The sequence below is a fragment of the Lampris incognitus genome, chromosome 8 (genome assembly GCF_029633865.1).
Source record: "Lampris incognitus isolate fLamInc1 chromosome 8, fLamInc1.hap2, whole genome shotgun sequence".
NCBI lineage: Eukaryota > Metazoa > Chordata > Actinopteri > Lampriformes > Lampridae > Lampris > Lampris incognitus.
Genome location: NC_079218.1, coordinates 44,392,003 through 44,417,882, shown reverse-complemented (window position 1 = coordinate 44,417,882; position 25,880 = coordinate 44,392,003). Strand labels below are relative to the sequence as shown.

The window sequence follows — 25,880 nt, the reverse complement described above, 5'->3', positions numbered from 1 at the left end:
ACACAGCTGTCACCACTTCAAAGGGAGTTTATTTACTTTGTGACACAACAGCCAAACAAAAAAAACTAACAAAAAAACCCCAAAACAAACGGTCACTTAACAAGTCCGAGTCCTCATCTCCAACTTCCGTGTCCAAATGCAGTCAGTGCTCAAGTCCGAGTCATCAGTGCTCAAGTCCAAGTCGAGTCACGAGTCCTGAAAATCAGGACTCGAGTCCGAGTCCTGGACTCCAGTACTAAAGCACTGTCATTTAGGAAGGTCTCTGGTTTCCAGGTTTGAGCTGTAGAATGGCTCACTTGCTGACTCCTTCAAGGACTGACGATGTGCTGAGGGACTGTACAATCATTAATGTCGCACATGCTGCCGAGATGATGCTGTGCTTTTGTTAATTCATTGCTGTTTTAGTTGTTTTTGTTTGCTTTTTTCTTTCTTTTTTTTGTTGTTCTTTTATACTTTATCATTTGTATTTATGTTCCTTAAAGAAACTCAATAAAAACTTTTAAGAAAAAAGAAACGTGGTGATTGTGCTGGACATGGAAGTCATAAAGTCAGCGGAGGAAGTTGGAGAGAAAATTGGAGCTCCTTGTTATGGTGTTGAGTCTGGTTTGTGTGGCTATACATACATTTATGTATGGCCATACATAAACTAGTGACAATAAAGCACTGTCTCCATGGTCAAGTCCATTAAAATTCCTTTGTCATTTATTCGACACACAGATATGTCTAAATCTACCCAGAGGCCTGTTCCCAGTCCCACTGTCTCACCAGCCACTTCACCGGCAAAAGCACCTGGACCCTCACGTAATTACTACAGTGGTAAGTGTCAAATTTATACATGATGGTTATGCTGTTCTGGCACAACTTTACCATGAACCATGAGAACAATTACACTTAATCTTATATTAAAGATTATTAATTTGCAGCACAAATGAGAGGTATGATATGCTGGTGTAACCCATCATGTGCTGCTCAATGGAAAAACATTGAAGAGAGGATATCTTCCATCCCCATACAGACAATCTTAGCTGATAACAATCTACAAAGGCGATATAAACACTGTGGATAACTCTCAAAACATGGAAAACTGTTATAAAAGAATATAAACCAGAGGGAAATATTGTAATTCTTAAATGGTGTGCATATGACTCAGATTTTACACCAAATAAGCTAGATACTAGATTTAAGGACTGGACAGCTAAAGGAATAACCGCTCTATGCAATATAATGAAAGAAGGAACACTGCTCAGTTTTGAAATGCTTAAAAAGAAACATATATTTGAAAAACAAACTTTTATCGATATCTGCAGATGCAACATTATGTTAATATGAAGATGAAAAATGTAACCGAGGCAAGTACTTGTCTGATAGAACTGTTTAGAAAAGCATATAATTCAGATACTGATAGTAGAATCATTTCATGCATGTATAAGGGTCTGTTAAATCTTAAAATACATTCGACTTTATGCATTAAAACAAAATGGGAGAAGGAAGGAGGGACAACAATATGAAGGTATCAATGGAAGTGTACTATTTGGCAGAAATGTAGGGAGTTTGGTTGGAAAAACCTGATACGGTGTTTTATTACACCCTCTCAGAAATCACGTTCTGATACTAACCTCCCTGTTTGCTGGAGAAACAGGAGAAACCAAAATGCAAACCACTACCACATTTTCTGGGATTGCCCTGTTATCAAAGACTATTGGAGAGTAATCCACAATGCCCTACAAGACATTTTTAAATCTGAAATACTCCTAGATAGTTGTACCTAGACTATTCATTTCGCAGTGTTGTAGTCAAGTCACTAAACATCGATATCGAGTCTCGAGTCCCCAAAGAAGAGTCCGAGTCGAGTCCCCATTACCTGAGTCCGAGTCATCAAGGTTGAGTCTGAGTCGAGTTCCAAGATGGGCTCCAGTGCTCCACTCTGGCACTGAAAAAAGCTGACATAGAAATAAAAAAGGTCTACATGAAACAAGAATGACACAGCTGTCACCACTTCAAAGGGAGTTTATTTACTTTGTGACACAACAGCCAAACAAAAAAAGCTAACAAAAAACCCCCAAAACAAACGGTCTTTATCACTTAACAAGTCCGAGTCCAAATGCAGTCAGTGTTCAAGTCCGAGTCATCAGTGCTTAAGTCCAAGTCGAGTCACGAGTCCTGAAAATCAGGACTCGAGTCCGAGTCCTGGACTCCAGTACTAAAACACTGTCATTTAGGAAGGTCTCTGGTGTCCAGGTTTGAGGTGTAGAATGGCTCACTTGCTGACTCCTTCAAGGACTGACGATGTGCTGAGGGACTGTACAATCATTAATGTCGCACATGCTGCCGAGATGATGCTGTGCTTTTGTTAATTCATTGCTGTTTTAGTTGTTTTTGTTTGCTTTTTTCTTTCTTTTTTCTCTTTTTTTTTTTTTTTTGGTCTTTTGTACTTTATCATTTGTATTTATGTTCCTTAAAGAAACTCAATAAAAACTTTTTAAAAAAGAAATGTGATCGTGCTGGACATGGAAGTCATAAAGTCAGCGGAGGAAGTTATAGAGAAAATTGGAGCTCCTTGTTATGGTGTTGAGTCTGGTTTGTGTGGCTATACATACATTTATGTATGGCCATACTTAAACTAGTGACAATAAAGCACTGTCTCCATGAACAAGGCAAGTCAATTAAAATTCCTTTGTCATTTATTCAACATACAGATATGTCTAAATCTACCCAGAGGCCTTTTCCCAGTCCCACTGTCTCACCAGCCACTTCACCAGCAAAATCACCTGGACCCTCACGTAATTACTACAGTGGTAAGTGTCAAGTAAATTTATTCATGATGGTTATGCTGTTCTGGCACAACTTTAATCATGGACCATGAGAACAATTACACTTACATTTGCTATAATTGTGATTATCAACCTGTAAACTTAGTCGGGGGTTTTTTTCCCCTCTGTCACATTTGCTCATCCAAGCCAAGTTTATCAAAATTAGAGAAGCCAGCAGCTTGAAAGTTGTGAAGTGTATGCCCTCTCTGCAAAACAGATGCCACATTGAGTAGGAGCTGAAGCTGAACATTTTTTTCTGAGTCAACGGGTAAAAAATTCTAAACTTGTTCATGATCTGTCTGAAAGTGGCTGGCAGTTTCTGGTTATTATGTTTAATATGAATAGGATTATAGGGGTGGCGCAGTGGTAAGCGCGGTCGCCTCACAGCAAGAAGGTCCTGGGTTGAGCCCCGGGGTAGTCTGACCTTGGGGGTCGTCCTCTGTGTGGAGTTTGCATGTTCTCCCCCGTGTCTGCTTGGGTTTCCTCCGGGTGCTCCGGTTTCCTCCCACAGTCCAAAGACATGTTGGTCAGGTGAATTGGCCATACTAAATTGTCCCTAGGTGTGTGTGTGTGTGTGTGTGTGTGTGTGTGTGTGTGTGTGTGTGTGTGTGTGTGTGTGTGTGTGTGTGTGTGTCAGCCCTGTGATGGCCTGGCTGCCTGTCCAGGGTGTCTCCCCGCCTGCCAACCAGTGACTGCGGGGATAGGCTCCAGCATCCTCGCGACCCCGAGTAAGGACAGGCGGTTTGGATAATGGATGGATGAATGAATGAGTAAGATTCAGCTGAAAAATTATGACATTAAGGCGTTGTTCAGCCATCTTCCTTTTCTCACTAGACCAGATTATTTCCCCCAACCTGTGTGTGACAAGTCAAGCGGCACACTGGAACGGCAGTGAGTGGTATAATGAAACCAAGGGACTTGTGAGAATGTACAATAGCAAAATCCTGTCCTTCTCAAGTTATGAGGATGAGGAGGACGAACGCTCAATTCAAAAAGTACAGTGGTCTGCACAGCTATTATAGCCATCACACATTTCTCTGGAGTAATTTTTTCATGCCAACGGGATTGATGAAATGCCAAGTGTATCACAAAAGGCATTTGCAAATTGTTCCAAACTGTCACAATTCTGGCACAAATGTCTCATTCACAGCCCAAAAAGCATCTGTATTTAAGATTTCATACACCGTTAAACTACTTGTCTGGAAAGAACGTCACAGTGGTAAATGGTTTGAGTCAAGTAAGATTTTTCCTCATTTTGCAAGTTAATTTAGTCCTCTAAATATCGGTTTTTAGCTTTGTATACATGTCATATATATGTAATTACATGTTTTGAAAAGAGAAGGTTGTCGGTAGACCTGAATGTTGTAAATTTTCCTCCCGGTGTCGTCTTTTCACCGACTATTTTACACGTGAGGCTAGTTTGTGTTTTGATTCATGTTTACATGCACTAGACCAACGAAGATGAACCTTGTAGGTTAGAAAGGGTTCAGTCCTAGTTTCAGTTCCTCTCAAACAGTCCTAGTTTCAGTTCCTCTCAAACTAACGTTGCAGGACACTTCAGTCCTGTTGTTCATCGTCTCTCAGTGGGATGAAATAAGGATTTTGTCATTTCAAATGAAAAACGATTTTGTTGTCTTCGTTGATGAGGGAAAGTATCTAGGTACTATATTTAAGGTACTATATCAAACCACATCTAGTGGTTTGATATAGTACCTGACATTACCAGACATTCAATACATGAACCCCAGATAGATTCTTAAACCTGGTATTTTTGTTTAAATAAGCATTCTTGACGCCTGTCTACCTTGTGCAAAAGTCCCTTTGATTATCATGACAATTTCTTATAAATCAGCCAGCCCTACCACAAACCTTAGTTATTTATTTTTTTTATTAAATGTGTGTTGTATCGACTATTAACATCACTCATTATGCATCATCAGTATCAACTGAAATACTTTTGGTTGTAATACCCAGCAGGGCGGCACGTTGGTGCAGTGATTAGCGCAGTCGCCTTGCAGCAAGAAGGTCCTGGGTTCGAGCCCCAGGGTAGTCCAACCTTGGGGGTCATCCCGGGTCGTCCTCTGTGTGGCGTTTGCATGTTCTCCCCATGTCTGCGTGGATTTCCTCCGGGTGCTCCGGTTTCTTCCCACAGCCCAAAGACATGTAGGTCAGGTGACTCGGCATTACTAAATTGTCCCTAGGTGTGTGTGTGTGTGTGTGTGTGTGTGTGTGTGTGTGTGTGTGTGTGTGTGTGTGTGTGTCGGCCCTGTGATGGACTGGCAGCCTATCCAGGGTGTCTCCCCGTCTGCCGCCCAATGATCGCTGGGATAGGCTCCAGCATCCCCGTGTCCCTGAGAGCAGGATAATCGGTTCGGGTAATGGATGGATGGAAGTAATACCCAGTCTGGTTGCAAACTGTTAACGATGTGATGTTAATTGAGAAAGAGGAAGACTTATTGCAGTCACTGGTCAATGTACATTATTGTCTCAGCAATTTCAGAGACAATTTGATATTAATTAATCTTTTACATGATGCATCTGTTTAAAACTCAATCTTACCAGCAGAGGGAGACATACACTGTAAAATACAAAAAGGGTTTAAAAAAATCAGATCCTCTGCAAATTATTGTGTGCAGAGGAACTGACTTTTTTAAACCCTTTATACACACACACACACACACACACACACACACACACACACACACACACAGTCTGGGCCAACATGATCTTCAACTTCCAGTTTTCTCCATGATTCACCTTACTACTTCTACACATTAGCTAGTCTCCAGGCCTATAGAATAAATCCAGTTCCCTTATCTGTTTTATTGTGGTGAAATTCAGATGAGGTCAGCTGAAACCTGAATACCACGGCTGCATAACCTGTGTGCTGCTGTTGTGCGTTTGCTGTCTCTCACCCGGCACACCAACATCCAATAAATCGTAAGTTAGGAAGAAGAAGAAGCTATCGTTCAGGCCAGCTGTGATCGCTGCAGCTCACGTATCATTACATTACATTATTCTCTTCCGTTATATTTCCTGTGTGGCTGTCGGGGCAGGAAACCATTTTTCCTGCCCACCGGCATCATGCGTTGGTGGTTCACGTGATTCACTTGCCTCTTAAAACTGTTTCGTTAGCCAGCTAGATTTTTACAATTGAAGAAAAGGACCCTCCAAGTGATGGCAGGGGGTACCTGCCACAGTGGCTGGTGCGGTTTGTCCCTTCAGAAGTAGCCGTTATTTTATTGGCTCTGGTTTTATTTATTAGCTTTGTGTCTGTTACAGTCTGTTGTTCTAAACAGTCAGCTGCTTTGGAGGAAAACATTGATTTTTGTTATGTGCCAAAAGCACACCCACCAGGGCTCTGTGGAGTGTGTGGGTGTGCGTAATGAGTGTTTGGTGGGTTTTGTGTGTGTGTACATGCAACATGCATGCACGTGTGTGCTTGTGGGTCTTATGCGTGGATGTGCCCATGGTTCCCTCACTTTATGGCTTCACGAATATTGTGTTGTGATTTGAATCACCCTTAGAGGGGGAGGGGGGGCTTTGTGTTGCTAATTTTACTCCGCAAACACAGTCCTTGCGATATCCTGTGATCCGTGCTACCTTTCACAGTCTTGCAGCCAGTAAGAATGTGCCGCTCTGAGGTTGAGCTGTACAGCAGGCACAGCTGAATAAGATGAAATCTAAATCAGAACACGAGCAGGGGGAAACTCTGCCTCCGCCCGTGACCTGACTTCACCTTGTCCCCTCCCCGGCCTGCTGTGGTAGGCTGCACGGCGGGACCTCTCGCTTGTTATAAAGGTTAGAAAAGACGAGATAAGTTCGACAGCAAAGCATCTTTCAGTCAGTGGTCATCATTTGAGCGTTCACTAGGTTCAGGTGTACATTGGTGTATATTAGACTGAATGACTGTGCAAAAATCTTCTCTTTTTTTTAATCATCAGGTGTAGGTTAATAGTCATGACATTAACCAGCTCCATCTACCACCGTCCTCTCACTACATCACCCTCAGAATACATTTAAAGGCGTTGAAATGCCAAAACGGTGTCTGCATGTGCAGATAAAAACGGTGACAAACTCTTCATGAACCTTATTCATCATTGTTCCCTCCTCCTCCGGTCAGCTCCTCCACTCCGTGTCCTCCTCCTGTTCTGCTCCCTCTCTTTTTCTCTCACCTAGAACCTTTCCAAACCGCAACACAAAATTCATAAATTCTTCTGCTGGATGAACTGCCAATGTAGTCTAGTCCTCACACACACATGCACACTCTCCCACAAACGTCTACACACTGATCTCTCTCTTTCTCTCCTGCTTTTTGTCTGGTCCACCCCCTGCCACCACACACTCCTCACAGAGGAGGCTCACTGAGGGCATCTGGTAGCATGGCTCATGAGAACCTGCACAGGTATTAATAACACAAAAACATCCAAGAGACGTGGTCTCCATCCCGTTGTGTCCACTGTTGTCAGTTTTCCTCCATCTTCACACCTTCTTTCCCCTGTCCTTTTCTTTTTTTTCCCGTTTCTTTTCTTGGTTTCTTGCTCCCGCTCTCACACTATCTTGTCTTCGCCTCCTTCTGTTTCCATCCAGACAGCGTGTGTATGAATATTGATGTTAATTACCCCTCATCTGAAAGTAGCTGCTCTGTCTGTGATTTCCCCAAGGAATGTGCTCATGGACCCCCCCCCCCCACACACACACACACACCCACACAAACACGGGTTATCCAAAAGGTGATTATTTGTTGTGCTCTACAATAGGAGCCGTCCGTTCTCGGTGCAGTTGACAATTTCTATCGTTAACCCCCCCCCCCCCCAAAGTTGGCGATGTCAACTTTGAAGCACCATTAAAACTCGGTTTTGTCGCTTTCTGGAGGAAAATTAGGAAGGCTGAAATGTCAAAAGTTTATGATACAGCTCCACTGCTGAATTAATGAACTTGTTGAAAGGTAAAACTGGACCCCTTAGACACTGTTTAAAGGCATAGTCCTTAATTCAAATGTACAATTCTTGGTTCAAATACAGATTGTCAAAATGCAGGGGGCGTCGGGGTGGCGTAGCGGTCTGTTCCTTTGCCTATCAACACGGGGCTTGCCAGTTCAAATCCCTGTGTTGCCTCCGGCTTGGTCGGTTGTCCCTAAAGACACAATTGGCCGTGTCTGCGGGTAAGAAGCCGGATGTGGGTATGTGTCCTAGTCGCTGCACTAGCGTCGGTCCGGGGGGAGGGGGAACTGGAGGGAATAGAGTGATCCTTCCACGTGCTTCATCCCCCTGGTGAAACTTCTCACTGTCAGGTGAAAAGAAGCGGCTGGCGACTTCACATGTATTGGAGGAGGCATGTGGTAGTCTGCAGTCCTCCCCAGATCAGCAGAGGGGGTGGAGCAGCAACTGGGAAGAGTGGGGTAATTGATCGGGTACATTTGGGGAGAAAAAGGGGGGGGGGTGCAAAAGACAGGATTGGAACCTGCAGTCACTCCCAAATTGATTGACGGGTCTCTTGATAACAGTAATAACTCTAAACAACAACTAAATCTGAGTGTTTCCTGATGCTGTAAAAGGTTTGTTGACATCAGTAATACACTATTGGTACAAAAGTACTGGGTCACACCTCTTAATCATTGAATTCAGGTGTTTCTTTCAGACCCATTGCCACAGGTGCATAAAATCAAGCAGCTAGCCATGCAGTCTGCATTTACAAACATTTGTGAAGGGATGGGTCGTTCTGAAGAGCTCAGTGAATTCACGTGTGGTACTGTCATAGGATGCCACCTTTGCAATAAGTCAGTTAGTGAAATTTCTTCCCTGCTAGTTGTTCCACGGTCGACTGTAAGTGGTATTATTGAAAAGTGGAAGCATTTAGGAACAACAGCAACTCAGCCATGAAGTGGCAGACCACGTAAAGTCCCACAGCGGGGTCAGCGAGTGCTGAGGCGCATAGTGCGTAAAAGTCACCAACACTCTGTTGGCTCAATAACTGCAGAGATCCAAACTTCGTCTGGCATTAACATCTGCACAAAAACGGTGTGCCGGGAGCTTCATGGAATGGGTTTCCATGGCCGAGCAGCTGCATGCAAGCCTTACATCACCAAGCACAATGCCAAGCATCGGATGGAGCGGTGTAAAGCACGCTGCCACTGGACTGGAGCAGTGGAAACGTGTTCTGTGGAGTGACGAATCACACTTTTCTGTCTGGCAGTCTGATGGGCGAGTCTGGGTTTGGTGGATGCCAGGAGAACGTTACCTGCCTTGACTGGATTGGGCCAACTGTAAAGTTTGGTGGAGGAGGGATAATGGTATGGGGTTGTTTTTCAGAGGTTGGGCTAGGCCCCTTAGTTCCAGTGAAGGGAAATCTTAATGCTTCAGCATACCAAGCCATTTTGGACAATTCTATGCTTCAAACTTTGTGGGAACAGTTTGGGGAGGGCCCTTTTCTGTTCCGGCATGACTGTGCCCCAGTGCACAAAGCAAGGGTCCATTAAAACATGGTTGGGTCAGTTTGGTGTGGAAGAACTTGACTGGCCTGCACAGAGCCCTGACCTCAACCCCACTGAACACCTTCGGGATGAACTTGAACGGAGATGGCGAGCCAGGTCTTCTCATCCAACATCAGTGCCTGACCTCACAAATGCTCTTCTGGACAAATGGGCAAAAATTCCCGCAGACACACTCCAAAATCTTGTGGAAAGCCTTTCTAGAAGAGTGGAACCTGTTATAGCTGCAAAGGGGGGATCAACTCCATATTAATGCCTATGGATTTAGAATGGGATGTCATAAAAGCTCCTGTTGGTGTAATGGCCAGGTGTCCCAATACTTTTGTACATATAGTGTATATTATACAGTGTATATGTATGCATTAGAGTAAAATGGGCCCTTTTTTTTTTCTTCAGATAAATAGTTGAGAAAGAAACAAAATGCTTATTTTCAGTCTAAGCTGAAAATGAAAATAAGCTGAAAATGCTTATTTTCAGCTCTCATTATTTATATAAATGTACCTCAGTTTTATATTGTCAATTAAAGCATTCATTGGGTCTTTAAAGCCGTTTTTTTTTTTGCGCTTTTTTAAAATATATTTATTTGTCCCCCCCCCCCCCCTTTTTTTTTTTCTTCTCCCAATTTAGCGGCCAGTTGATCCCTATTCTAGATCAAACACCCACCCTTGTACTGTATGCGTTCGCCAACTGCATCTCTCTGACCGGCGGTGTCGGGGGAACTGCCTCGCCACCTCCGTGACGAGGCGAACCAAGCCAACACCTGTTTTCCCGGCACACACGAAGATGTACGTATATGACGTGATGAACACAAGCCGACCCCCCCCCCCCTCCCGAAGCAGCATTTGCCATTGATGCTGCTTCATTGACTCCGGCCATAGTCGGATCTGGCGAGACTGAGGCACGAACCCCGGTCCCTGGTGGGCAACTACATCGACACAAAGCTGCACCAGACCCCTGCACCACCATGGAGGCCATTTGCTTGATAACTTTACATTAAGGATACATAATTGGCATTATAATCATGACATATATTTGAATAATTATGTCGATAATTATGTAGTTTTCCTCCAACGATGACAAATGTGCCGTGTGTGTGTGTGTGTGTGTGTGTGTGTGTGTGTGTGTGTGAGTGATAATGTTGAGGTGGTTTCAGTTGAAACCAGCTCAACATTATCAGCAGAGTAAGTGAAATATTCAAAGGACGGCACACTACATAATTCAGAGGTTTTCTCGGTTATCTTTTTTTTTCTTCTCTCTCTTTCTCTCTTCCAGTCCGAAGGATTAAAAAAATAGTCAGCAGACTCGGGACAGTCGCCTAAGATTTTAAATTATTGATGGTTGAACTGCAGGCCAAAACCATAACTTTTGCAGTAAGCAACACAGAATTTAATAGGCATTTTGTAATTTAAACAATTCCCTTGAGATGGAAATAACCTTGCTGCCTTGCTATAGGCTTACCATTGTGCCTGCTGTACCATGGTGACTGTCCTTACTTGCCTAACTAACAAGTAAAAATAGTTATGATTCCCTTGAAATATTCAAATGATACACATTTTTTGTATATAGTATGCATCTAAGGTGTATAATTTCAGTCTGCTATCATATGCCTAGATGATATTTCTTTTTGTCATGTCATTGTATAGGGCGGCATGGTGGCTTAGTGGTTAGTGGGTCGCCTCACAGCAAAAAGGTCCTGGGTTCGAGCCCTGGGGTGGTCCAGCCTTGGGGGTCGTCCAGGGTTTTCCTCTGTGTGGAGTTTGCATGTTCTCCCCATGCCTGCGTGGGTTTTCTCCGGGTGCTCCAGTTTCCTCCCACAGTCCAAAGATGTATGTAGGTCAGGTGAATCGGCCATGCTAAATTGTCCTTACGTGTGGCTGTGTCGGCCTTGTGATGGACTGGTGGCTTGCCCGGGGTGTCTCCCCCGCCTGCCGCCCAATGACTGCTGGGATAGGCTCCAGCATCCATGCAACCCTGAGCAGGATAAGCGGTTTGGATAATGGCTGGATGGATGTCATTGTGTAGATGTGAAGTTGCTCTCCAAACGTCATGTCTGTGTTGTCTCCAAACAGGCCCGTCTCCCAGCAAAGGGCGTGGTGGTGGTGGTTTTGGAAAGAAGACAGCCATGGCTTCTCCCGGTCCTTCTCAAACCTCTCCAGTTAAAGTGATCCCTATTGCCAGCCTCAACCCCTACCAAACAAAGTAAGTTAAGACGTGTTCGTCAGATGTGTGCCATGTGCGCCCTTCTGTTGTCTTCTTTTCGCTTGCTTTCTCACACTTAAGCACAGTGTATGGCTGTTTCTGCCCTTCTCGCTGGCCCCATGTTGTTGCCCGCAGAAAGATCTAAACTTTAGTTTTGGTTTCCTGGTGCCATTCAGATAAACGGCATTGATCACAGGAAGTTGAATCAGTTCATCTGGAGTCAGTGTTTATTGAGAGAAACGTTGAGTCAAGATGAACTGATTCAACTTCCTGTGACTTCCTTACGTGGATTATTGAGCATGCATAAAGACATAGCTGCACTGAGTTACCTGCAAACCCATGTCAACATGTACACTCTGGCACACCCTCTTCGGTTCCTTTGGTAGACTACTATCTATGCCTTCTCCAAAAGCAACGAGCTCTAGGTCCAGACTTTTCCCCAGCCTCGGAACCCAGAGACTAAATCGTCTTATGACGATTTAACTCTGGGGACAAAAGATTAGCAATTTGAAAGGCAGGGATGGAGTTGGAGTTGAGAGGGGGATGTCTACAACAGGATTGGTTCACAAGTGGTCAACAGGAGTTGGAACATCTCTCCACACAATACACAAACATTGATGCTTTTTGTAGGTGTTTTAGGTCCAGACGACATTTCAGCCAATGTGTTTCATCCCCCCCCACATGGACTGTTACCGTGTTCCTGTAGAGATTGTCACCTGCTCAAATGTGATTGGTCAATGCTACTCTGATAAAATGGAAACAGAAACCAGAACACTTCTGATACCAAAACGTTGTGCCTTAATCCTTAAATGGTATCGAAGTAAGACTCTACTAGTGGCAATTTTTTTCCCTTCCCCCCCTTTTCTCCCCAATTGTCTCTTTCGAGCCGCCCCAGTCACTGCTCCACCCCCTCTACCGATCCGGGAGGGCTGCAGACTACCAAATGCCTCCTCCGATACATGTGGAGTCTCCAGCTGCTTCTTTTCACCTGACAGTGAGGAGTTTCACCAGGGAGAGGTAGCGCATGGGAGGATTACGCTATTCCCCCAGTTCCCCCTCCCCCCTGAACAGGCACCCAGAACGACCAGAGGAGGCGCTAGTGCAGCAACTCGAACACATACCCACATCCAGCTTCCCAACCGCAGACACGTCCAATTGCGTCTGTAGGGACGCCCGACCAAGCCGGAGGTAACACGGGGATTCCAATCGGCGATTCCCGTGTCCGTAGGCAGCGGAATAGACCGCTACGATACCTGGACGCCCCACTAGTGGCGATTTCTAGCCAATGCAAATCACTTTCTACAATTACCGTTGTCTGATACTAGTATGGTGTCCTTGCTCACTTAGACACCAGTGTTAAGTCGAGTCAATTTTATTTGTATAGCCCAATATCACAAATTACAAATTTGCCTCAGTGGGCTTAACAGCAACACAACATTCTGTCCTTAGATCCTCTCATCGGATAAGGAACAACTCCCTAATAAAAAAAAAAAACCTTTAACAGGAAGAAAAAACAGGGAGAAACCTCAGGGAGAGCAACAGAGGAGGATCTCTCTCCCAAGACGGACAACGTGCAATGGATGTTGTTAATGGTGTAAAGTTAATGGTGTTTACTGACGTGCCCACCTTCTACCTGTACTTGAGGTGACGTGCACTCATGGCTACGTGTCTGTGATGCTGGCGTTGTATTATCCAGATGCTTTGTAATTTATTTCTCCTGTCACTTCTTCTTGATGATTGGAGGTGTATTTACACTAAATGCGTCTGACATAACATGTATTCTTGATTATATGATTACTGTGATTCTGTGATGCCTAGTAATACCATTCAGATGTATCTGCTAATTGCTTACTCTCTCGGGAGTTGCTTTGGATAAAAGCACGAGTAAACATGAATTAAACATAACAAACACCGCTAAGATTGCATATTGTTCAATTTGTTGAGGAGGTGGAGATGTTTTGCGGCGAGTTTCCTGCCTACGTATGAAGGGAATAAATAGTGTGTTCTGCCGGCTCATGTGAATTCACTTAATTTCTGCAGCTACTTATATTTCCTGCTGCTCATTTGTCAGCCGAACCATTTGCTTTCCCGCTGTGACTCCCATGCCCCCCTTACTGCCACTCCTGAGTTGGGAGAGGTGGGTGTATGTATACAAGTGTGCGTTTCTGTTTTTTATTTATTTATTCTTTTCATTGTGCCTGTGCATGCGTGCGTGTTTTTGTGTGTCCTCCCGTATTCATTTTTGCAAGTGTCGGTACACAAGTCTGTGTACCTACTCCTACGTGACTGTCGCCATGTGCACGAGCACCAGCCCATTTGCATGGAAATGAAATGAAACGGCCGTTTGCACCTCAGAAATGGACGCTTTTAACGAGAGGCACCGCTGGGTTTTTATGGTTGGCTGCTGAGGTTTTGATTCCGTTATTTGGCCCGTTGGGGATTTTGCCCGACCTGTACTTTTCCTCCTCCCCCAGCACAATCTCCTTTTTTTTTTTTTTCCCCCTCCAGGGTTTAATTTTTACTGCTGCCATGTCCTCTACCCAAACCCCTTTTCCTATCACGTTATTAGACTTCTATTTTCCCTCGCCGACCTTAAGCGTGGCCACGAAAATTTACAAGGCGTGCAGCGGTTTGTGTCCCGATCGGAGTATATAGGTATCCTGTCAACAGGGGTGCCCCGTTGTGGTTTTCGATAACAAAACCAGAAATTTGGAATTGCAAGCTGCGGAGATAACTGCGCCTCCAGGTGGTGTAATAAACTGATGACTGTTTTAACTTTGAAGTTAGGAGCACCTACAGTATCTGAAACCGATGACTTCAGCAACCCGGGCTCTTTTGCTCAGGTTTGCACGAAAGATGGAGTGCATGTGCATGTGCAAGCACCTGCATCCATGCTGGTGTGTGTGTGTTGTGAAGGAAAATTAACAGGCAACACTAAAAGCTGTCGTGTATTCATTGTTGGTGTATTATTGTGTAGTTGTGTCTCTCTACCATGTTGGTCAGGTCTGCTCTGAAAAGAGGTCTGTGTCATCTGGTGCTCTGCTCCGAGTCCTCCAGAGAGGAGCAGTGTGAGGAATGTCCTGTTACTAATACCCTGGGACCTGTCATGGGCTAAATCATATAGCAAGCTCCCTGAAAGTCTCTGTCTGGCTCCACACATGGGGGCATTTCGTGGTGTCTTGTCTAGCTGGCGATGGCCAAGCCGTGATGCAACGTATAGGGAAAATGTACAGCTTAAGTTGACCAAGGGTGAGACGTCTCTTTGTTTAAGGAAAGTGAATGTGCAGGGAGGGTGGCACAGTGGTTAGCGCGGTCGCCTCACAACAAGAAGGTCCTGGGTTCAAACCCCCGTCCTTTGGGGGGTCGTGCCGGATCGTCCTCTGTGTGGAGTTTGCATGTTCTCCCCGTGTCTGCATGGGTTTCCTCCGGGTGCTCCGGTTTCCTCCCACAGTCCAAAGACATGTTGGTCAGGTGAATCAGCCGTACTAAATTGTCCCTAGGTGTCAATATGTGTGTGTGTGTGTGTGTGTGTGTGTGTGTGTGTGTGTGTGTGTGTGTGTGTGTGTGTGTGTGTGTGTGTGTGTGTGTGTGTGTGTGTGTGTGTGTGTTTGTTGGCCCTGTGATGGCCTGGCGGCCTGTCCAGGGTGTCTCCCCACCTGCTGCCCAATGACTGCTGGGATAGGCTCCAGCATCCCCCGTGACCCTAACTAGGATAAGCGGCTTGAATGATAGCTGGATGGATGGAGTCTGCAGGGTGTTGGCCCCTGAGGTCTGCTTGTGTACCCTCATATTGTATACAATACAACTTATCTTTTACCATCAGTCACCAGTGTTTGTGTAATTATTCCTGAGTCTTGAGTGTTTACAGGCAGTTTCCATGATGTGTGTGTGTGTGTGTGTGTGTGTGTGTGTGTGTGTGTGTGTGTGTGTGTGTGTGTGTGTGTGTGTGTGTGTGTGTAAAAGAGAGAGGGAGAAAGAGGAGGCTTACATGAATTCCGTGGTGATGCATGTTCACACATACACCCATGCTGCTTTTATGTGCGTGTGTATGGTCCTCTCATCCCATCCTGCTGATGTTAAGTAATACCATCTAGAGCAGACTGTTATTGGCTTTTAGCTGCCATAAAGCTCAGTGTAGCGGTCTTATCCATACTGAGCAGGGACTGGGGTTCACTCCGGGCCAGCAGCTGCTCTCATGATAGGGGATTTAATTGCTGGCAAAGTGAGGGTATGAATATCCTCCATTGCACAATTATCAACGCCGTGAAAAGTCTCACCGCTGTGTAAGCGGTCGCACTTGGCTGGCTATTGTCAAAAAACAAAACAAGCAGCACATCCTGAATGCATCCAGGACTTGGCAATTGCACAACACCTAGCTCAGTCTGAGAAGATAGTTGCTGGATTCTCTTGTTCTTTTTTTTGTGTGACACGGAACTTGAAAGATAATGGAAAGACACATCCAATTTCCCCGGGAGCCGTCCTTTAACTTCGTTGTGTTGCACTTTAGCAAGAATGATGTGAGCCGAGTCGCTACGCTTGCGAGCAGAGATGGAGTTGTTCAAAGTATGACTCTGCAGATTTCTTTCACGTTTACCTTGAGACCAGCTTTCATGTGTAACTTCGTTCCCTTGCTAAAAACTTCCTTGCTCATCAAAGAAGGAAAAACCCAACTATATATCAGATTTTGGTGGGAAAAGAAAGGAGAATAAAGGGTCACTGTGGGCATTCGAATGAAAGCAAGCCGTCATTGGGACTCTGAATTGAAAACATTGGGGAAAGGAGGAAGGGAGCTCTTCCATCCAGCTTATACGAGACGGTGGACGGCAAAAAGCTCAAAAAGTCAACTTCAGGGGTCACATTTGTAGGAAGCATCCCTACACAGGATAATGTTATCATTAAAGCTCCTCACTTCCCAAATAGAAATCTTTAAATCTTTGCTTCTGTGTTTGTGCCAATTTTTTTCCTTTGATGTTTATTTATTTATTTTTTGGACCCTCCCCCCCCTTTTTTTTTTTCTTCTCCTGAATTGTTCTTGGCCAATTACCCCACTTTTCCGAGCCGTCCTGGTCACTGCTCCACCCCCTCTACCAATCCGGGGAGGGCTGCAGACTACCAAATGCCTCCTCCAATACATATAGAGTTGCCAGCCACTTCTTTCACCTGACAGTGAGGAGTTTCACCAGGGGGATGTAGTGTGTTGGGAGGCTCACGCTGACCGACCAGAGGAGGTGCTAGTGCAGCGACCCGGATACATACCCACATCCAGCTTCCCACCCGCAGACACGGCCAGTTGTGTCTGTAGGGACACCCGACCAAGCCGGAGGTAACACGGGTTCAAACTGCTGATCCCTGTTGTTGGTAGGCAACAGAATAGACCGCCACGCTGCCTGGACCCCCTACAGTATTTGTTTTTGACACCTAGCGCTGAACACAGTATCATCATTACACGTGAACATGTCATGTAAAATGAATAAACCAGTGGACAAAGCAGCATATCACCTCTTGTTGTTTGTCTCCTCAGATGGACCATCAGAGCCCGTGTCACCAACAAGGGTAATCTCCGTACATGGAGCAATTCCAGAGGCGAGGGCAAGCTCTTCTCCTTTGAGCTTGTGGATGAGAGCGTAAGTAGAGGACTCTGTCCAACGTGCATGTGCGTCAATGTGTGTCAGCCACATGTGCCATGTTCCCTCTTTACTGCACGCAGTGTTGCTCAGAGAACGTGTCTTTGCTGGCAGGGGGAGATCAAGGTCACGGCTTTCAACAAAGAGGCTGAGAAGTTCCTCCCTCTTGTGGAACAAGGGAAGGTGAGTGACCTCATTCCTTGCTTATACATTTGTCCTGGGCAGATAAACAAGTGATGCCAGCATGGAAGATATTTGGGTATCTATTTATTTTTGTTTTAAAGAGTAGATTAAGTGGCATTTTTCCATTCGTGCTTGATGATGTCTTTGTCGAATCTGTTGTGAGACCAGCCTTTATTACCCTTCAGAGGCTGTGGGTGACAGTAAAGTGGCTGAAGGGTTGGAGACGCTGTCCTTTAGCTGCAGAAGTGTGATTCAGGACCCTGCAAGGCAAACATCTGTTTAAGTGTCCTCAAGCAAGACACTTAATGTCTTCCACCTCTGGCAGCACTGTGACTTTATCTTAGTTTCCGCTTTGACCTCCCAAGAGGAAAGCAAGCAAAATACTCTACATGGGTTAATAGAGTTGATACCACAGTAACCAGAAATACCCGTTTCTGATTGGCTGGATGGTGTACGTTAAAACCATTTAAAGCACACGTATTTCAGCTCAAGATTAATCACTGGCCAGCTGAATGGCATATACTTGCTGCTCTTTTTCCTACTGTGCGAGTCTTGGTGAAGGACTATATCCCTTGTGTTAAGATGGACAGTACTCACTTTGTATACCCAGGACATGTTATGCTACCTATGTAATTACAGACAGGAAGGGCACATGTTGAGGTTCTCACTCATCTCAGTCCAGCCCCACAGAGCTTAATAACTCAATTAACCTCAGCCGTCACTTTCCCGGCCCCTCTGGCTCAGGTATCAACCACCGGCAGTGACTCCCAACACAGCCCCGAATTCAATTTGTGCCCTGTGCCCTCCAAAGATAAATAAAGGAATGAATTCGTTTTCCCTTGCCAGTTGGAGTATTGACAGAACTGTTAGTGGGCGTGCCCGGCTCCACGCGGTTGAGTATGCCTGTCACGTTGGCTCCTCGTCCCTGTGTCTGGGTGGGGTGATCTGAGGGAGAGAGACAGGGCGGGAAAAAGAGAGAGGGAATATTAGGATATTTCGGAGCAGATTGAGTTTAAATTGCACTGTTTAGCTTGCTCGCGCTCAGCCAGCTCTATTTTCTGGTGAATTAGGGAGCTGATGGCACTGATATGGCACCACATCTCAGTAGGATCTTGAGATTTTTCCACTCCTATTGTTTTGTTGGTGGTAATAGAAACGGCAATAAAAAGCTGACCCCATAGTGACCTAGAATAATTAACTCGAGAGGACCCACAAAGCGTTCCTCCAGTGTGTTCAGTCATGACTACTGAATATTTACGGGGAAACAACTGTTGTAATTGGACGTGGTTAAATTGCATTACCTTGCCTCATCCCTTTCTCGGTAGGTGTACTACATATCCAAGGCCTCGCTGAAGGTTGCCAACAAGCAGTACACAAAACTGAAGAATGACTACGAGATGACGCTCCACGCTAACAGCTCCATCATTGCATGCGCCGAAAGCTGGGGCATCCCCATGGTGCAATGTGACTTTGTGCCCATCGCTGAGCTGGAGAACAGAAGCAAAGATGACATCATCGGTGAGTTGGTGGTGGTGTGTGTCTGTGTGTCTCTGTGTGCGTGCGTACGTCGGCTAAATTCGTATTCAGGGCGGCTTGCAGTGAGCAAGCAGGCGGGTCAGTGGCTTGCTCGAGATCACTTGTGCAGAGGGGTGGTTGGACCGCGCGGCGGACCACTATGCTTGCTCCCCAACACTGAGGTTTTTAATTCGGATGCCGGTGCTGCCCTCTGGCAGTGCAGTTGACAGCAATCCTGGGTTGGGGGAGCCAGCACAGTTATTCTGTCTCACCGTTGCAACTTGCCACTCCTACAGGTGGTGGGGCACTTGAAGCGATGTGGGTGGATGTGGAGTAAATAGTGTGGACCTCCTGGGGAAAACCTGCTGTTGACAGGTGTAGAAATAAAGCGGCTGACCGGCTCCGTTTGTATTGGAGAACCCCCCGCCTTAGGGTTCATGCAGTGGTGAGATCCAAGAGAACGGGGAATTGGACATTTCAAATTGGGGTGGAAAACGGGGGAGAAAATAGAAAGAATAAAAACTAAAAAAAAAGGGGAAAAAAAAGAAACCTTTCAGACCCTGGATCTCCTCTCTTACCATTCAGCACACCATGCCCACCCAAGGCAATGGCAATGGATGTAGATGTGGATGAAAATAATTACAGCAATCCAAAAGACCTCTGCCAGTCAATGGTGCAGCGGACGACCTGGAATCCTACATTATCACGGAGTGGGGGACAAAGTTATTTCAGGCAGACGGCGCAGAAGAGAGATTTAAAAAAAAAAAAGATGTTCATTTCATAATTTTTGTGAAAGTTAGTAGCAGTATCTGCCCTCTCCTGCTCCCGTCAATGTCTTATCTCCGTGACAGGTAAATTGGGATCGTCTTGGGAAAGATTGGGGTTGAATTCAGCTATTTCAGTGTGCTGGCAGTCAGTCTCTGCTCGGTCTTATTAGGGAGATAATGTACGTGTCTGACGGTGGCGTGCCGCTAATGGTTCGGGAACGAGGCTGTAATTGTTACTGTAATTTGTGCTTGCTGCGATGAACTCCATCTGGCTGGTGGTTTTCACTTATTTTCAATAGGGGGGAGGAAATGACATTACACGTTCAGATTTGGTCAGACCTAATGGCCAAATGATTTTGCATTTAGAAGGAGTTTGACTTGGTGGGCTGCTCGCACAGGGCACTTAAACCATAACACAGTAATAGAAGTGGAATATAAAATGGGTAAGCGTGAACAAGCAAGACCGCATAAAAATGTTAAAAACAGAGATTCAAGAAATAGGGAAGCGCTTCATGATAGACACATGGTCTCTGTTTGAACCCAACTGTACTGACGGTGAGGTATGTATTGCCACTAATGGGGAACATTAGAAGACCTAGAAAATCTAGAAGATTTAGAAAATTGCAGGGAACGTAACACACGAGTTGGAATATTGTGTGTGTGTATTTATATATGTATATATATGTATATATATGTGTGTGTGTGTGTGTATATATATATATCCTACCAGTGGTTAGAAAAGGCTGGACTGAAGGACAGCACAGAGGCTCTGATCATAACAGCACAAGAACAGGCACTCAGGACCAGATCGGTTGAGGCAGGGGTCTACCACACCAGACAAGACCCAAGATGCAGGCTGTGCAAAGATGCCCCTGAGACAGTCCAGCACTTAGTAGCAGGGTGTAAAAATCTAGCTGGGAAAGCATACACTGAAAGGCATAACCAAGTGGCTGGGATAGTGTACAGGAACATCTGTACTGAATACAGACTGGAAGTCCCCAAGTCCAAATTGGAGACACAGCCAAAGATGGTTGAGAATGACAGAGCTAAGATCCTGTGGGATTTCAAGTTCCAGACTGACGAGCAGATGCTGGCTCACCAACCAGTCATTGTGGTGGTTGACAAGGAGCAGAAGACAGCAGTAGTGAGGGACGGCAACATCAGGAAGAAAGAGCATGAGAAGCTAGAGAAATACCAAGGGCTGAAGGAAGAACTGGATCGGATGTGGAAGGTGAAATCCACAGTCGTCCCAGTGGTAATAGAAGCACTAGGGGCTGTGACCCCCCCAAACTGGGAGAGTGGCTCCAGCAGATTCCAGGAACAACATCTGAGGTCTGTCCAGAAGAGTGCGGTCCTAGGAACAGCTAAGATACTGCACAGAACCCTCAAACTCCCAGACCTCTAGTGGAGGACCCAAGCTTGAGGAAGATACACACCCCCCGATAAAGGTTGAGAGGGAGATTTTTTTTGGTGGGGGGGGGGTTCAAAAACCGGAGGACCCAATACAACTTAGATTCAGTGTGATGACACTGAATGATTTTGAACGTGTCCTATGAGCAACACAGGTCACTACAACACCACTACTGCCAACCAGTGTGCCCTTAATTCTACGGATTTGCTTTCGCATAATGACTTTTCATACTTTTTCTGTTTTCTTCTACTATCACTCATATTTTATCTGTTTTAGGGATGCAGTGATACCGATACTGGTATCTGATACTAGGCTTAAATGAATTATAGGTATCGGACACTAAACTGAAGAATGAAGTCCAATATCCAAAGCAGTGAGTAGCATGATAAATAAAAGCAAAATGGTTTGATTTACTGCACTTTTTGGTGCATGTCAGACTGCATTTCTTTAACGGTGGAAAACAAAAAAAGAAAGATTCTACTTCAATTACTTTGCCCACAAACCTCAAACTAATGGTTCTAGTCCGCAGTAAAAGTAATGGATCGGATCGGTTCCCGGTACCAGCTGATAATTAAAAATTGGCGCTCAGAATCGGTATCGACAGTGAAAATGGATAACGGTGCATCCTTAGTTTGTGTTTATCATTTTATTGAATGAAAATGTTTTTCGGTTCATATATATGCTTTTTCACCATCTACTACTAGGGTCGCCACAGCAGATCATCCATCGCTTCCTGTCCTCTGCATCTTCCTGTCACACCAGCCACCTGCATGGCCTCTCACACCACATCCATAAACTTCCTCTTTGGCCTTCCTCTTTTCCTCTTCCCTGGCAGCGTCCTCCTCCCAATATACCCAGTATCTCATATTTTTCACTATAAATATTACAAACAATTTTTTATAATGATACCAACAGGAATAACATAATGAATCCTAATGATAGTAATATGGTAAAGATGATGATGATGATAACATTGTAGACACATCAGAGGACACTGAAGAGTTTACATGGATGTTTGGTCAGAGCAGGGTCATGTGTGATGTGCCGTCTGCTCGCTCTCTCTGTCTCTCTCTCTCTGTCTCTCTCTCTCTGTGTGTTCCCCCTCTCTCCTCTCCCTTGCTAAATAGGGGATTATAACATGGTAATGAGAACTGTCAGCCTGTTCCTGTGGTGATAATGGAGTTCGGAGGTGGATGACATCACCTTAATCATAATGGAATTAAGGAGGTCTAAGAGAGCACAGACCAGAAGGAACTGAGAAGGGGTGGGGGAGGGGGATAGAAGGAGTGTGAAAGAGTGGGAAAAGGGATAGCCAAGGTACAAGACGGTGAATGAAGTGCGAACAAGGGCTGTGTTTATGGAACTGATATCATGACCCCCCCCCCCCCCAATATTTTTCTCTCATTTTCTCTCTCTCTCTCTCTCTCTCTCTCTCTCTCTCTCTCTCTCTCTCTCTCTCTCTCTCTCTCTCTCTCACTCACTCACTCACTCACTCACTCACTCACTCACTCACTCACTCACTCACTCACTCACACACACACACACACACACACACACACACACACACACACACACAGGCACGTGCTTACAAACGAGTTCGATCACATTGTCGAAGAGGCAGGAAGCTCATTCGCACTTATTTTTTACTCCATGCTCACACACACACATGCGGACATGTGCGCAGAAAAGGTTCAGCCCCTTTTCATGGGGATTGTGACTGTGCTCGTTCTCTCTTTTTTTTTTAATCGTGCCTCGTTTTCAAATCTCGTCCCTACACGACTTCTTTGTTCTCCATAAAGCATTTAATGACAAACCCGTATCCTCTAATCTCTGTGTAAATGAACGTGAGTTGATGTGCCTTAATTCTGTTCCAGACCTATTCCTGGTAGGTTGTATCATTAGCCAGGGTCGCTTCTTACCTTCCCCGAGCGCTTCGCTGTGGCACAGTAATCCTGAAGGAATTGTTAGGGCCTTGAGCGTGACAGGAAACATGAATGAGGATGCATGTGTTGTGGTTGGGAGGATCGAGACCTGGGTGGTTTGCCAGCATGTTATGGCATTTACGTCAGTCTGGCTCTCATAGCTCGTCATCAGCCAGGAGGTGTAAACTCACTGCCATGTTAGATGTTTGCTGCATTCTGATACCAATTCACCTTATGTGAACTACAACCAGGGGCTATTTCCACCGCGAGGAGACCATTCAGAAAGCCAGAAAAGTGCCAAGTTGTTAGAGGGTCTCTCCTCTCCTCCCTCCCGTCACTTCTGCTTTCGGTGTGGGAAGATGGCGGCGCAAATTCATGTTTGCAGCGGCCTCACCCAGTACCGGTGTGGGAAGATGGCGGTGTCTTTGTCCGCATTTTAAGTTTGTCTTCGTTTGAAGGCTGGGAGAGCTGGCGCTGCATCGGCTGGGAGAGCTTGGTCTGCCGCGTCCTGTGGGCCCAGGGACCACGGCCCTGAGCGGTTCCCGAGGAGGAAACACCGAGAGCGGTGTGACGGGACGCGGAAGCGGGACCGGCTAAGCTAACTGCTAGTCCATGCAGACCGGCAGTTGTGACGGTCATCCTGGCTGGTGTTTGTTCTCCTGGACAGTTTTAATTTAGATGTATGTGTTAGTTTGGTACCCAAGACGTATCCTGATTGTGTACCCACGGTGTGCGGATCGAGATGTGAGATGTTTCCCTCTTGTCAACAGACGTGATTGGAGTGTGTAAAAGTGCGGAGGAGGTGTCCCTCATCACCACTAAGACCAACAGAGAAGTCTCCAAGAGGGCCCTCAGCCTAATGGACACCAGCGGCAAAGTGGTGACAGTCACGCTGTGGGGAGAAGAGGTAATGACTATAATCGGTCTCTCTGATGTACAGCACGCACACACACACCGCAGAGCCGAGTCCTCCCTGTTGACTTCCTCTCCGTGACTCATCCCGTGGTTTTGAAGTTGAACGTAACGTGTGCTTGATGGTGCAGATTTAGACACAACCGCCGTGGCGTTCATGTGGGTGTCCGTGAACATGCTTTCAAAGGCTGAATACGTTTTGTTGAGTGCTCATATCCCCCGCGTGGGATTGTGGGTATAGTCGGTCCTTCCAGACAGTAAAAGTCAAATTGTTCATTTCGACCTTGTGTCCTTTTGGGGTTTTTCACCGGAGTCGTATATCTCAGACAGGAGACTGAAGAAACAATGTGCACAAAATGGACTATTCTTCTCAAACCGCACTCAGTCTGTCAGCACTGACCTCCCTCCGCCAGAATCCTGAAACAGGTTTTGTATAACTTGTAGACTGTCCAGTTGTAAAAGCACGACGTGATGCGTGTCGCTTTTTGTTCCTTCAGTGCCGAGCTGCAGAGATGGATGGACTCAATACAAAAAGACAATAATTTAGCTTTTTCTTGTTTGTTTTTTGTTTTGTTTTTTAATCGTTATCTTTTCCACTCTCCTCATTTCTCTTATTCTCTTTTTTTCTATCTCGTAAGGCAGAGAAGTTTGATGGCTCCAGGCAGCCTGTGGTTGCCATCAAAGGAGCTCGCTTGTCTGATTTTGGAGGCAGGTCGCTCTCCGCTGTATTCAGCTCAACACTCATGGTCAATCCAGACATGCCTGAGGCCTTAAGTTTGAGGACCTGGTGAGTCACACATGCCTACTCACACACACGCACACACACGCACACACACACACACACACACACACTGCACTGGTAGTCACACACAGGGAGGCCTGAGTAAGCTAGGTGTTGCGATAAGAGCACAACAGGGACAGACCTCGGGGTCAGGGCCATGGTTTGACACAAATTCACATGCAAACATATGCAGACATGCATGCACACACATTCACAGAGCCACAAGTGCATGGATTCCTGTGTGCATGCAGAAAGGCAGAACGCTGTGCTGGTCACGTGTCGGGAGATATGCAGCACATGCCTGCTCAGCCCCCAGTAGGACGCACTAGGCGGGATGGAGGGAATAGCAGAGTAAAGGCAACACGGATATTTCTGGATTCCACTGAATGCTGAATGGTTACCGTGTGCGCATGCAGGGACACACCGAGGCACATCAAGCTGGATTCTTATTAGCACTTCCTGCGGAGGGATTTTGAGCTATGACTCATTCACTCATTAATGCTGTTCCCCAAGTCTGGCCACTGCTAAAATATGAATCCCTTTTTTTTCCCTCTCTCTCTCTCTCTCTCTCTCTCTCTCTCTCTCTCTCTCTCTCTCTCTCTCTCTCTCTCTCTCTCTCTCTCTCTCTCTCTCTCTCAAATTCAAATTCAGATGGCTTTATTGGCATGACATAACGATGTACATATTGCCACCACAAGAGTTTAAACATTGAAAAGAGCTCAACATTAATTGGAAAACATGATTGAAAACAAACATACTACAGCAAGGAAACATCTCTCTCTCTCTCTCCAGTCACTGTCTCTCACTTTCTCTGTTGCTCTATCTGTATTGCTCTTTCTTGCCAGTCTGTACCTCTCTCTTTCTTTCTCTTACTCTTATTTTCTCTCTGCCTCCATCTGTCACTCCCTCTCTTGCTCTTATTCTCTCTCTGTCACTCTCTCTTATTATACCCTTTTCCCATTGGCCAAAAAACCCGCCAATGTCCACCTTCGGTTAGTGTAAAAAGGTGGATGTTAGCAGGTTTTTTGGCCAGTGGGAAAAGGGTATTACTCTTCTCTGCCTCCCCCCCTCTCTCCAGTCACTCTATCACTCTCTGTCACTCGTTGTCTATCTATATTGTTCTTTCTTTGCTGCTCTGTACCTCTCTGTCTCTCTGTCTCTCTCTCTCTCTCATTCTGTTTCCCTCATACCTTGTGTCCATCATTCCTTTGCTCTGTCTTCCTCAGTAGCTCATTTTTACTCCGTGTGTGTGTGTGTGTTTGCACC

At 45.6% G+C, this 25,880-nt stretch overlaps 1 protein-coding gene across 1 annotated transcript in view; it reads left to right on the top strand.

The window, feature by feature from the left end:
• LOC130116409 (replication protein A 70 kDa DNA-binding subunit-like) overlaps positions 1-25,880 on the top strand; it is a 55,368-nt gene that overhangs the window by 11,363 nt on the left and 18,125 nt on the right. Inside the window, exons 7-13 of the mRNA XM_056284322.1 lie at positions 718-822; positions 11,370-11,499; positions 17,021-17,123; positions 17,238-17,306; positions 18,632-18,824; positions 23,692-23,828; positions 24,472-24,620. Of these exons, the coding sequence (XP_056140297.1) occupies positions 718-822; positions 11,370-11,499; positions 17,021-17,123; positions 17,238-17,306; positions 18,632-18,824; positions 23,692-23,828; positions 24,472-24,620 (886 nt within the window). The remainder of the gene's footprint in view (positions 1-717; positions 823-11,369; positions 11,500-17,020; positions 17,124-17,237; positions 17,307-18,631; positions 18,825-23,691; positions 23,829-24,471; positions 24,621-25,880) is intronic.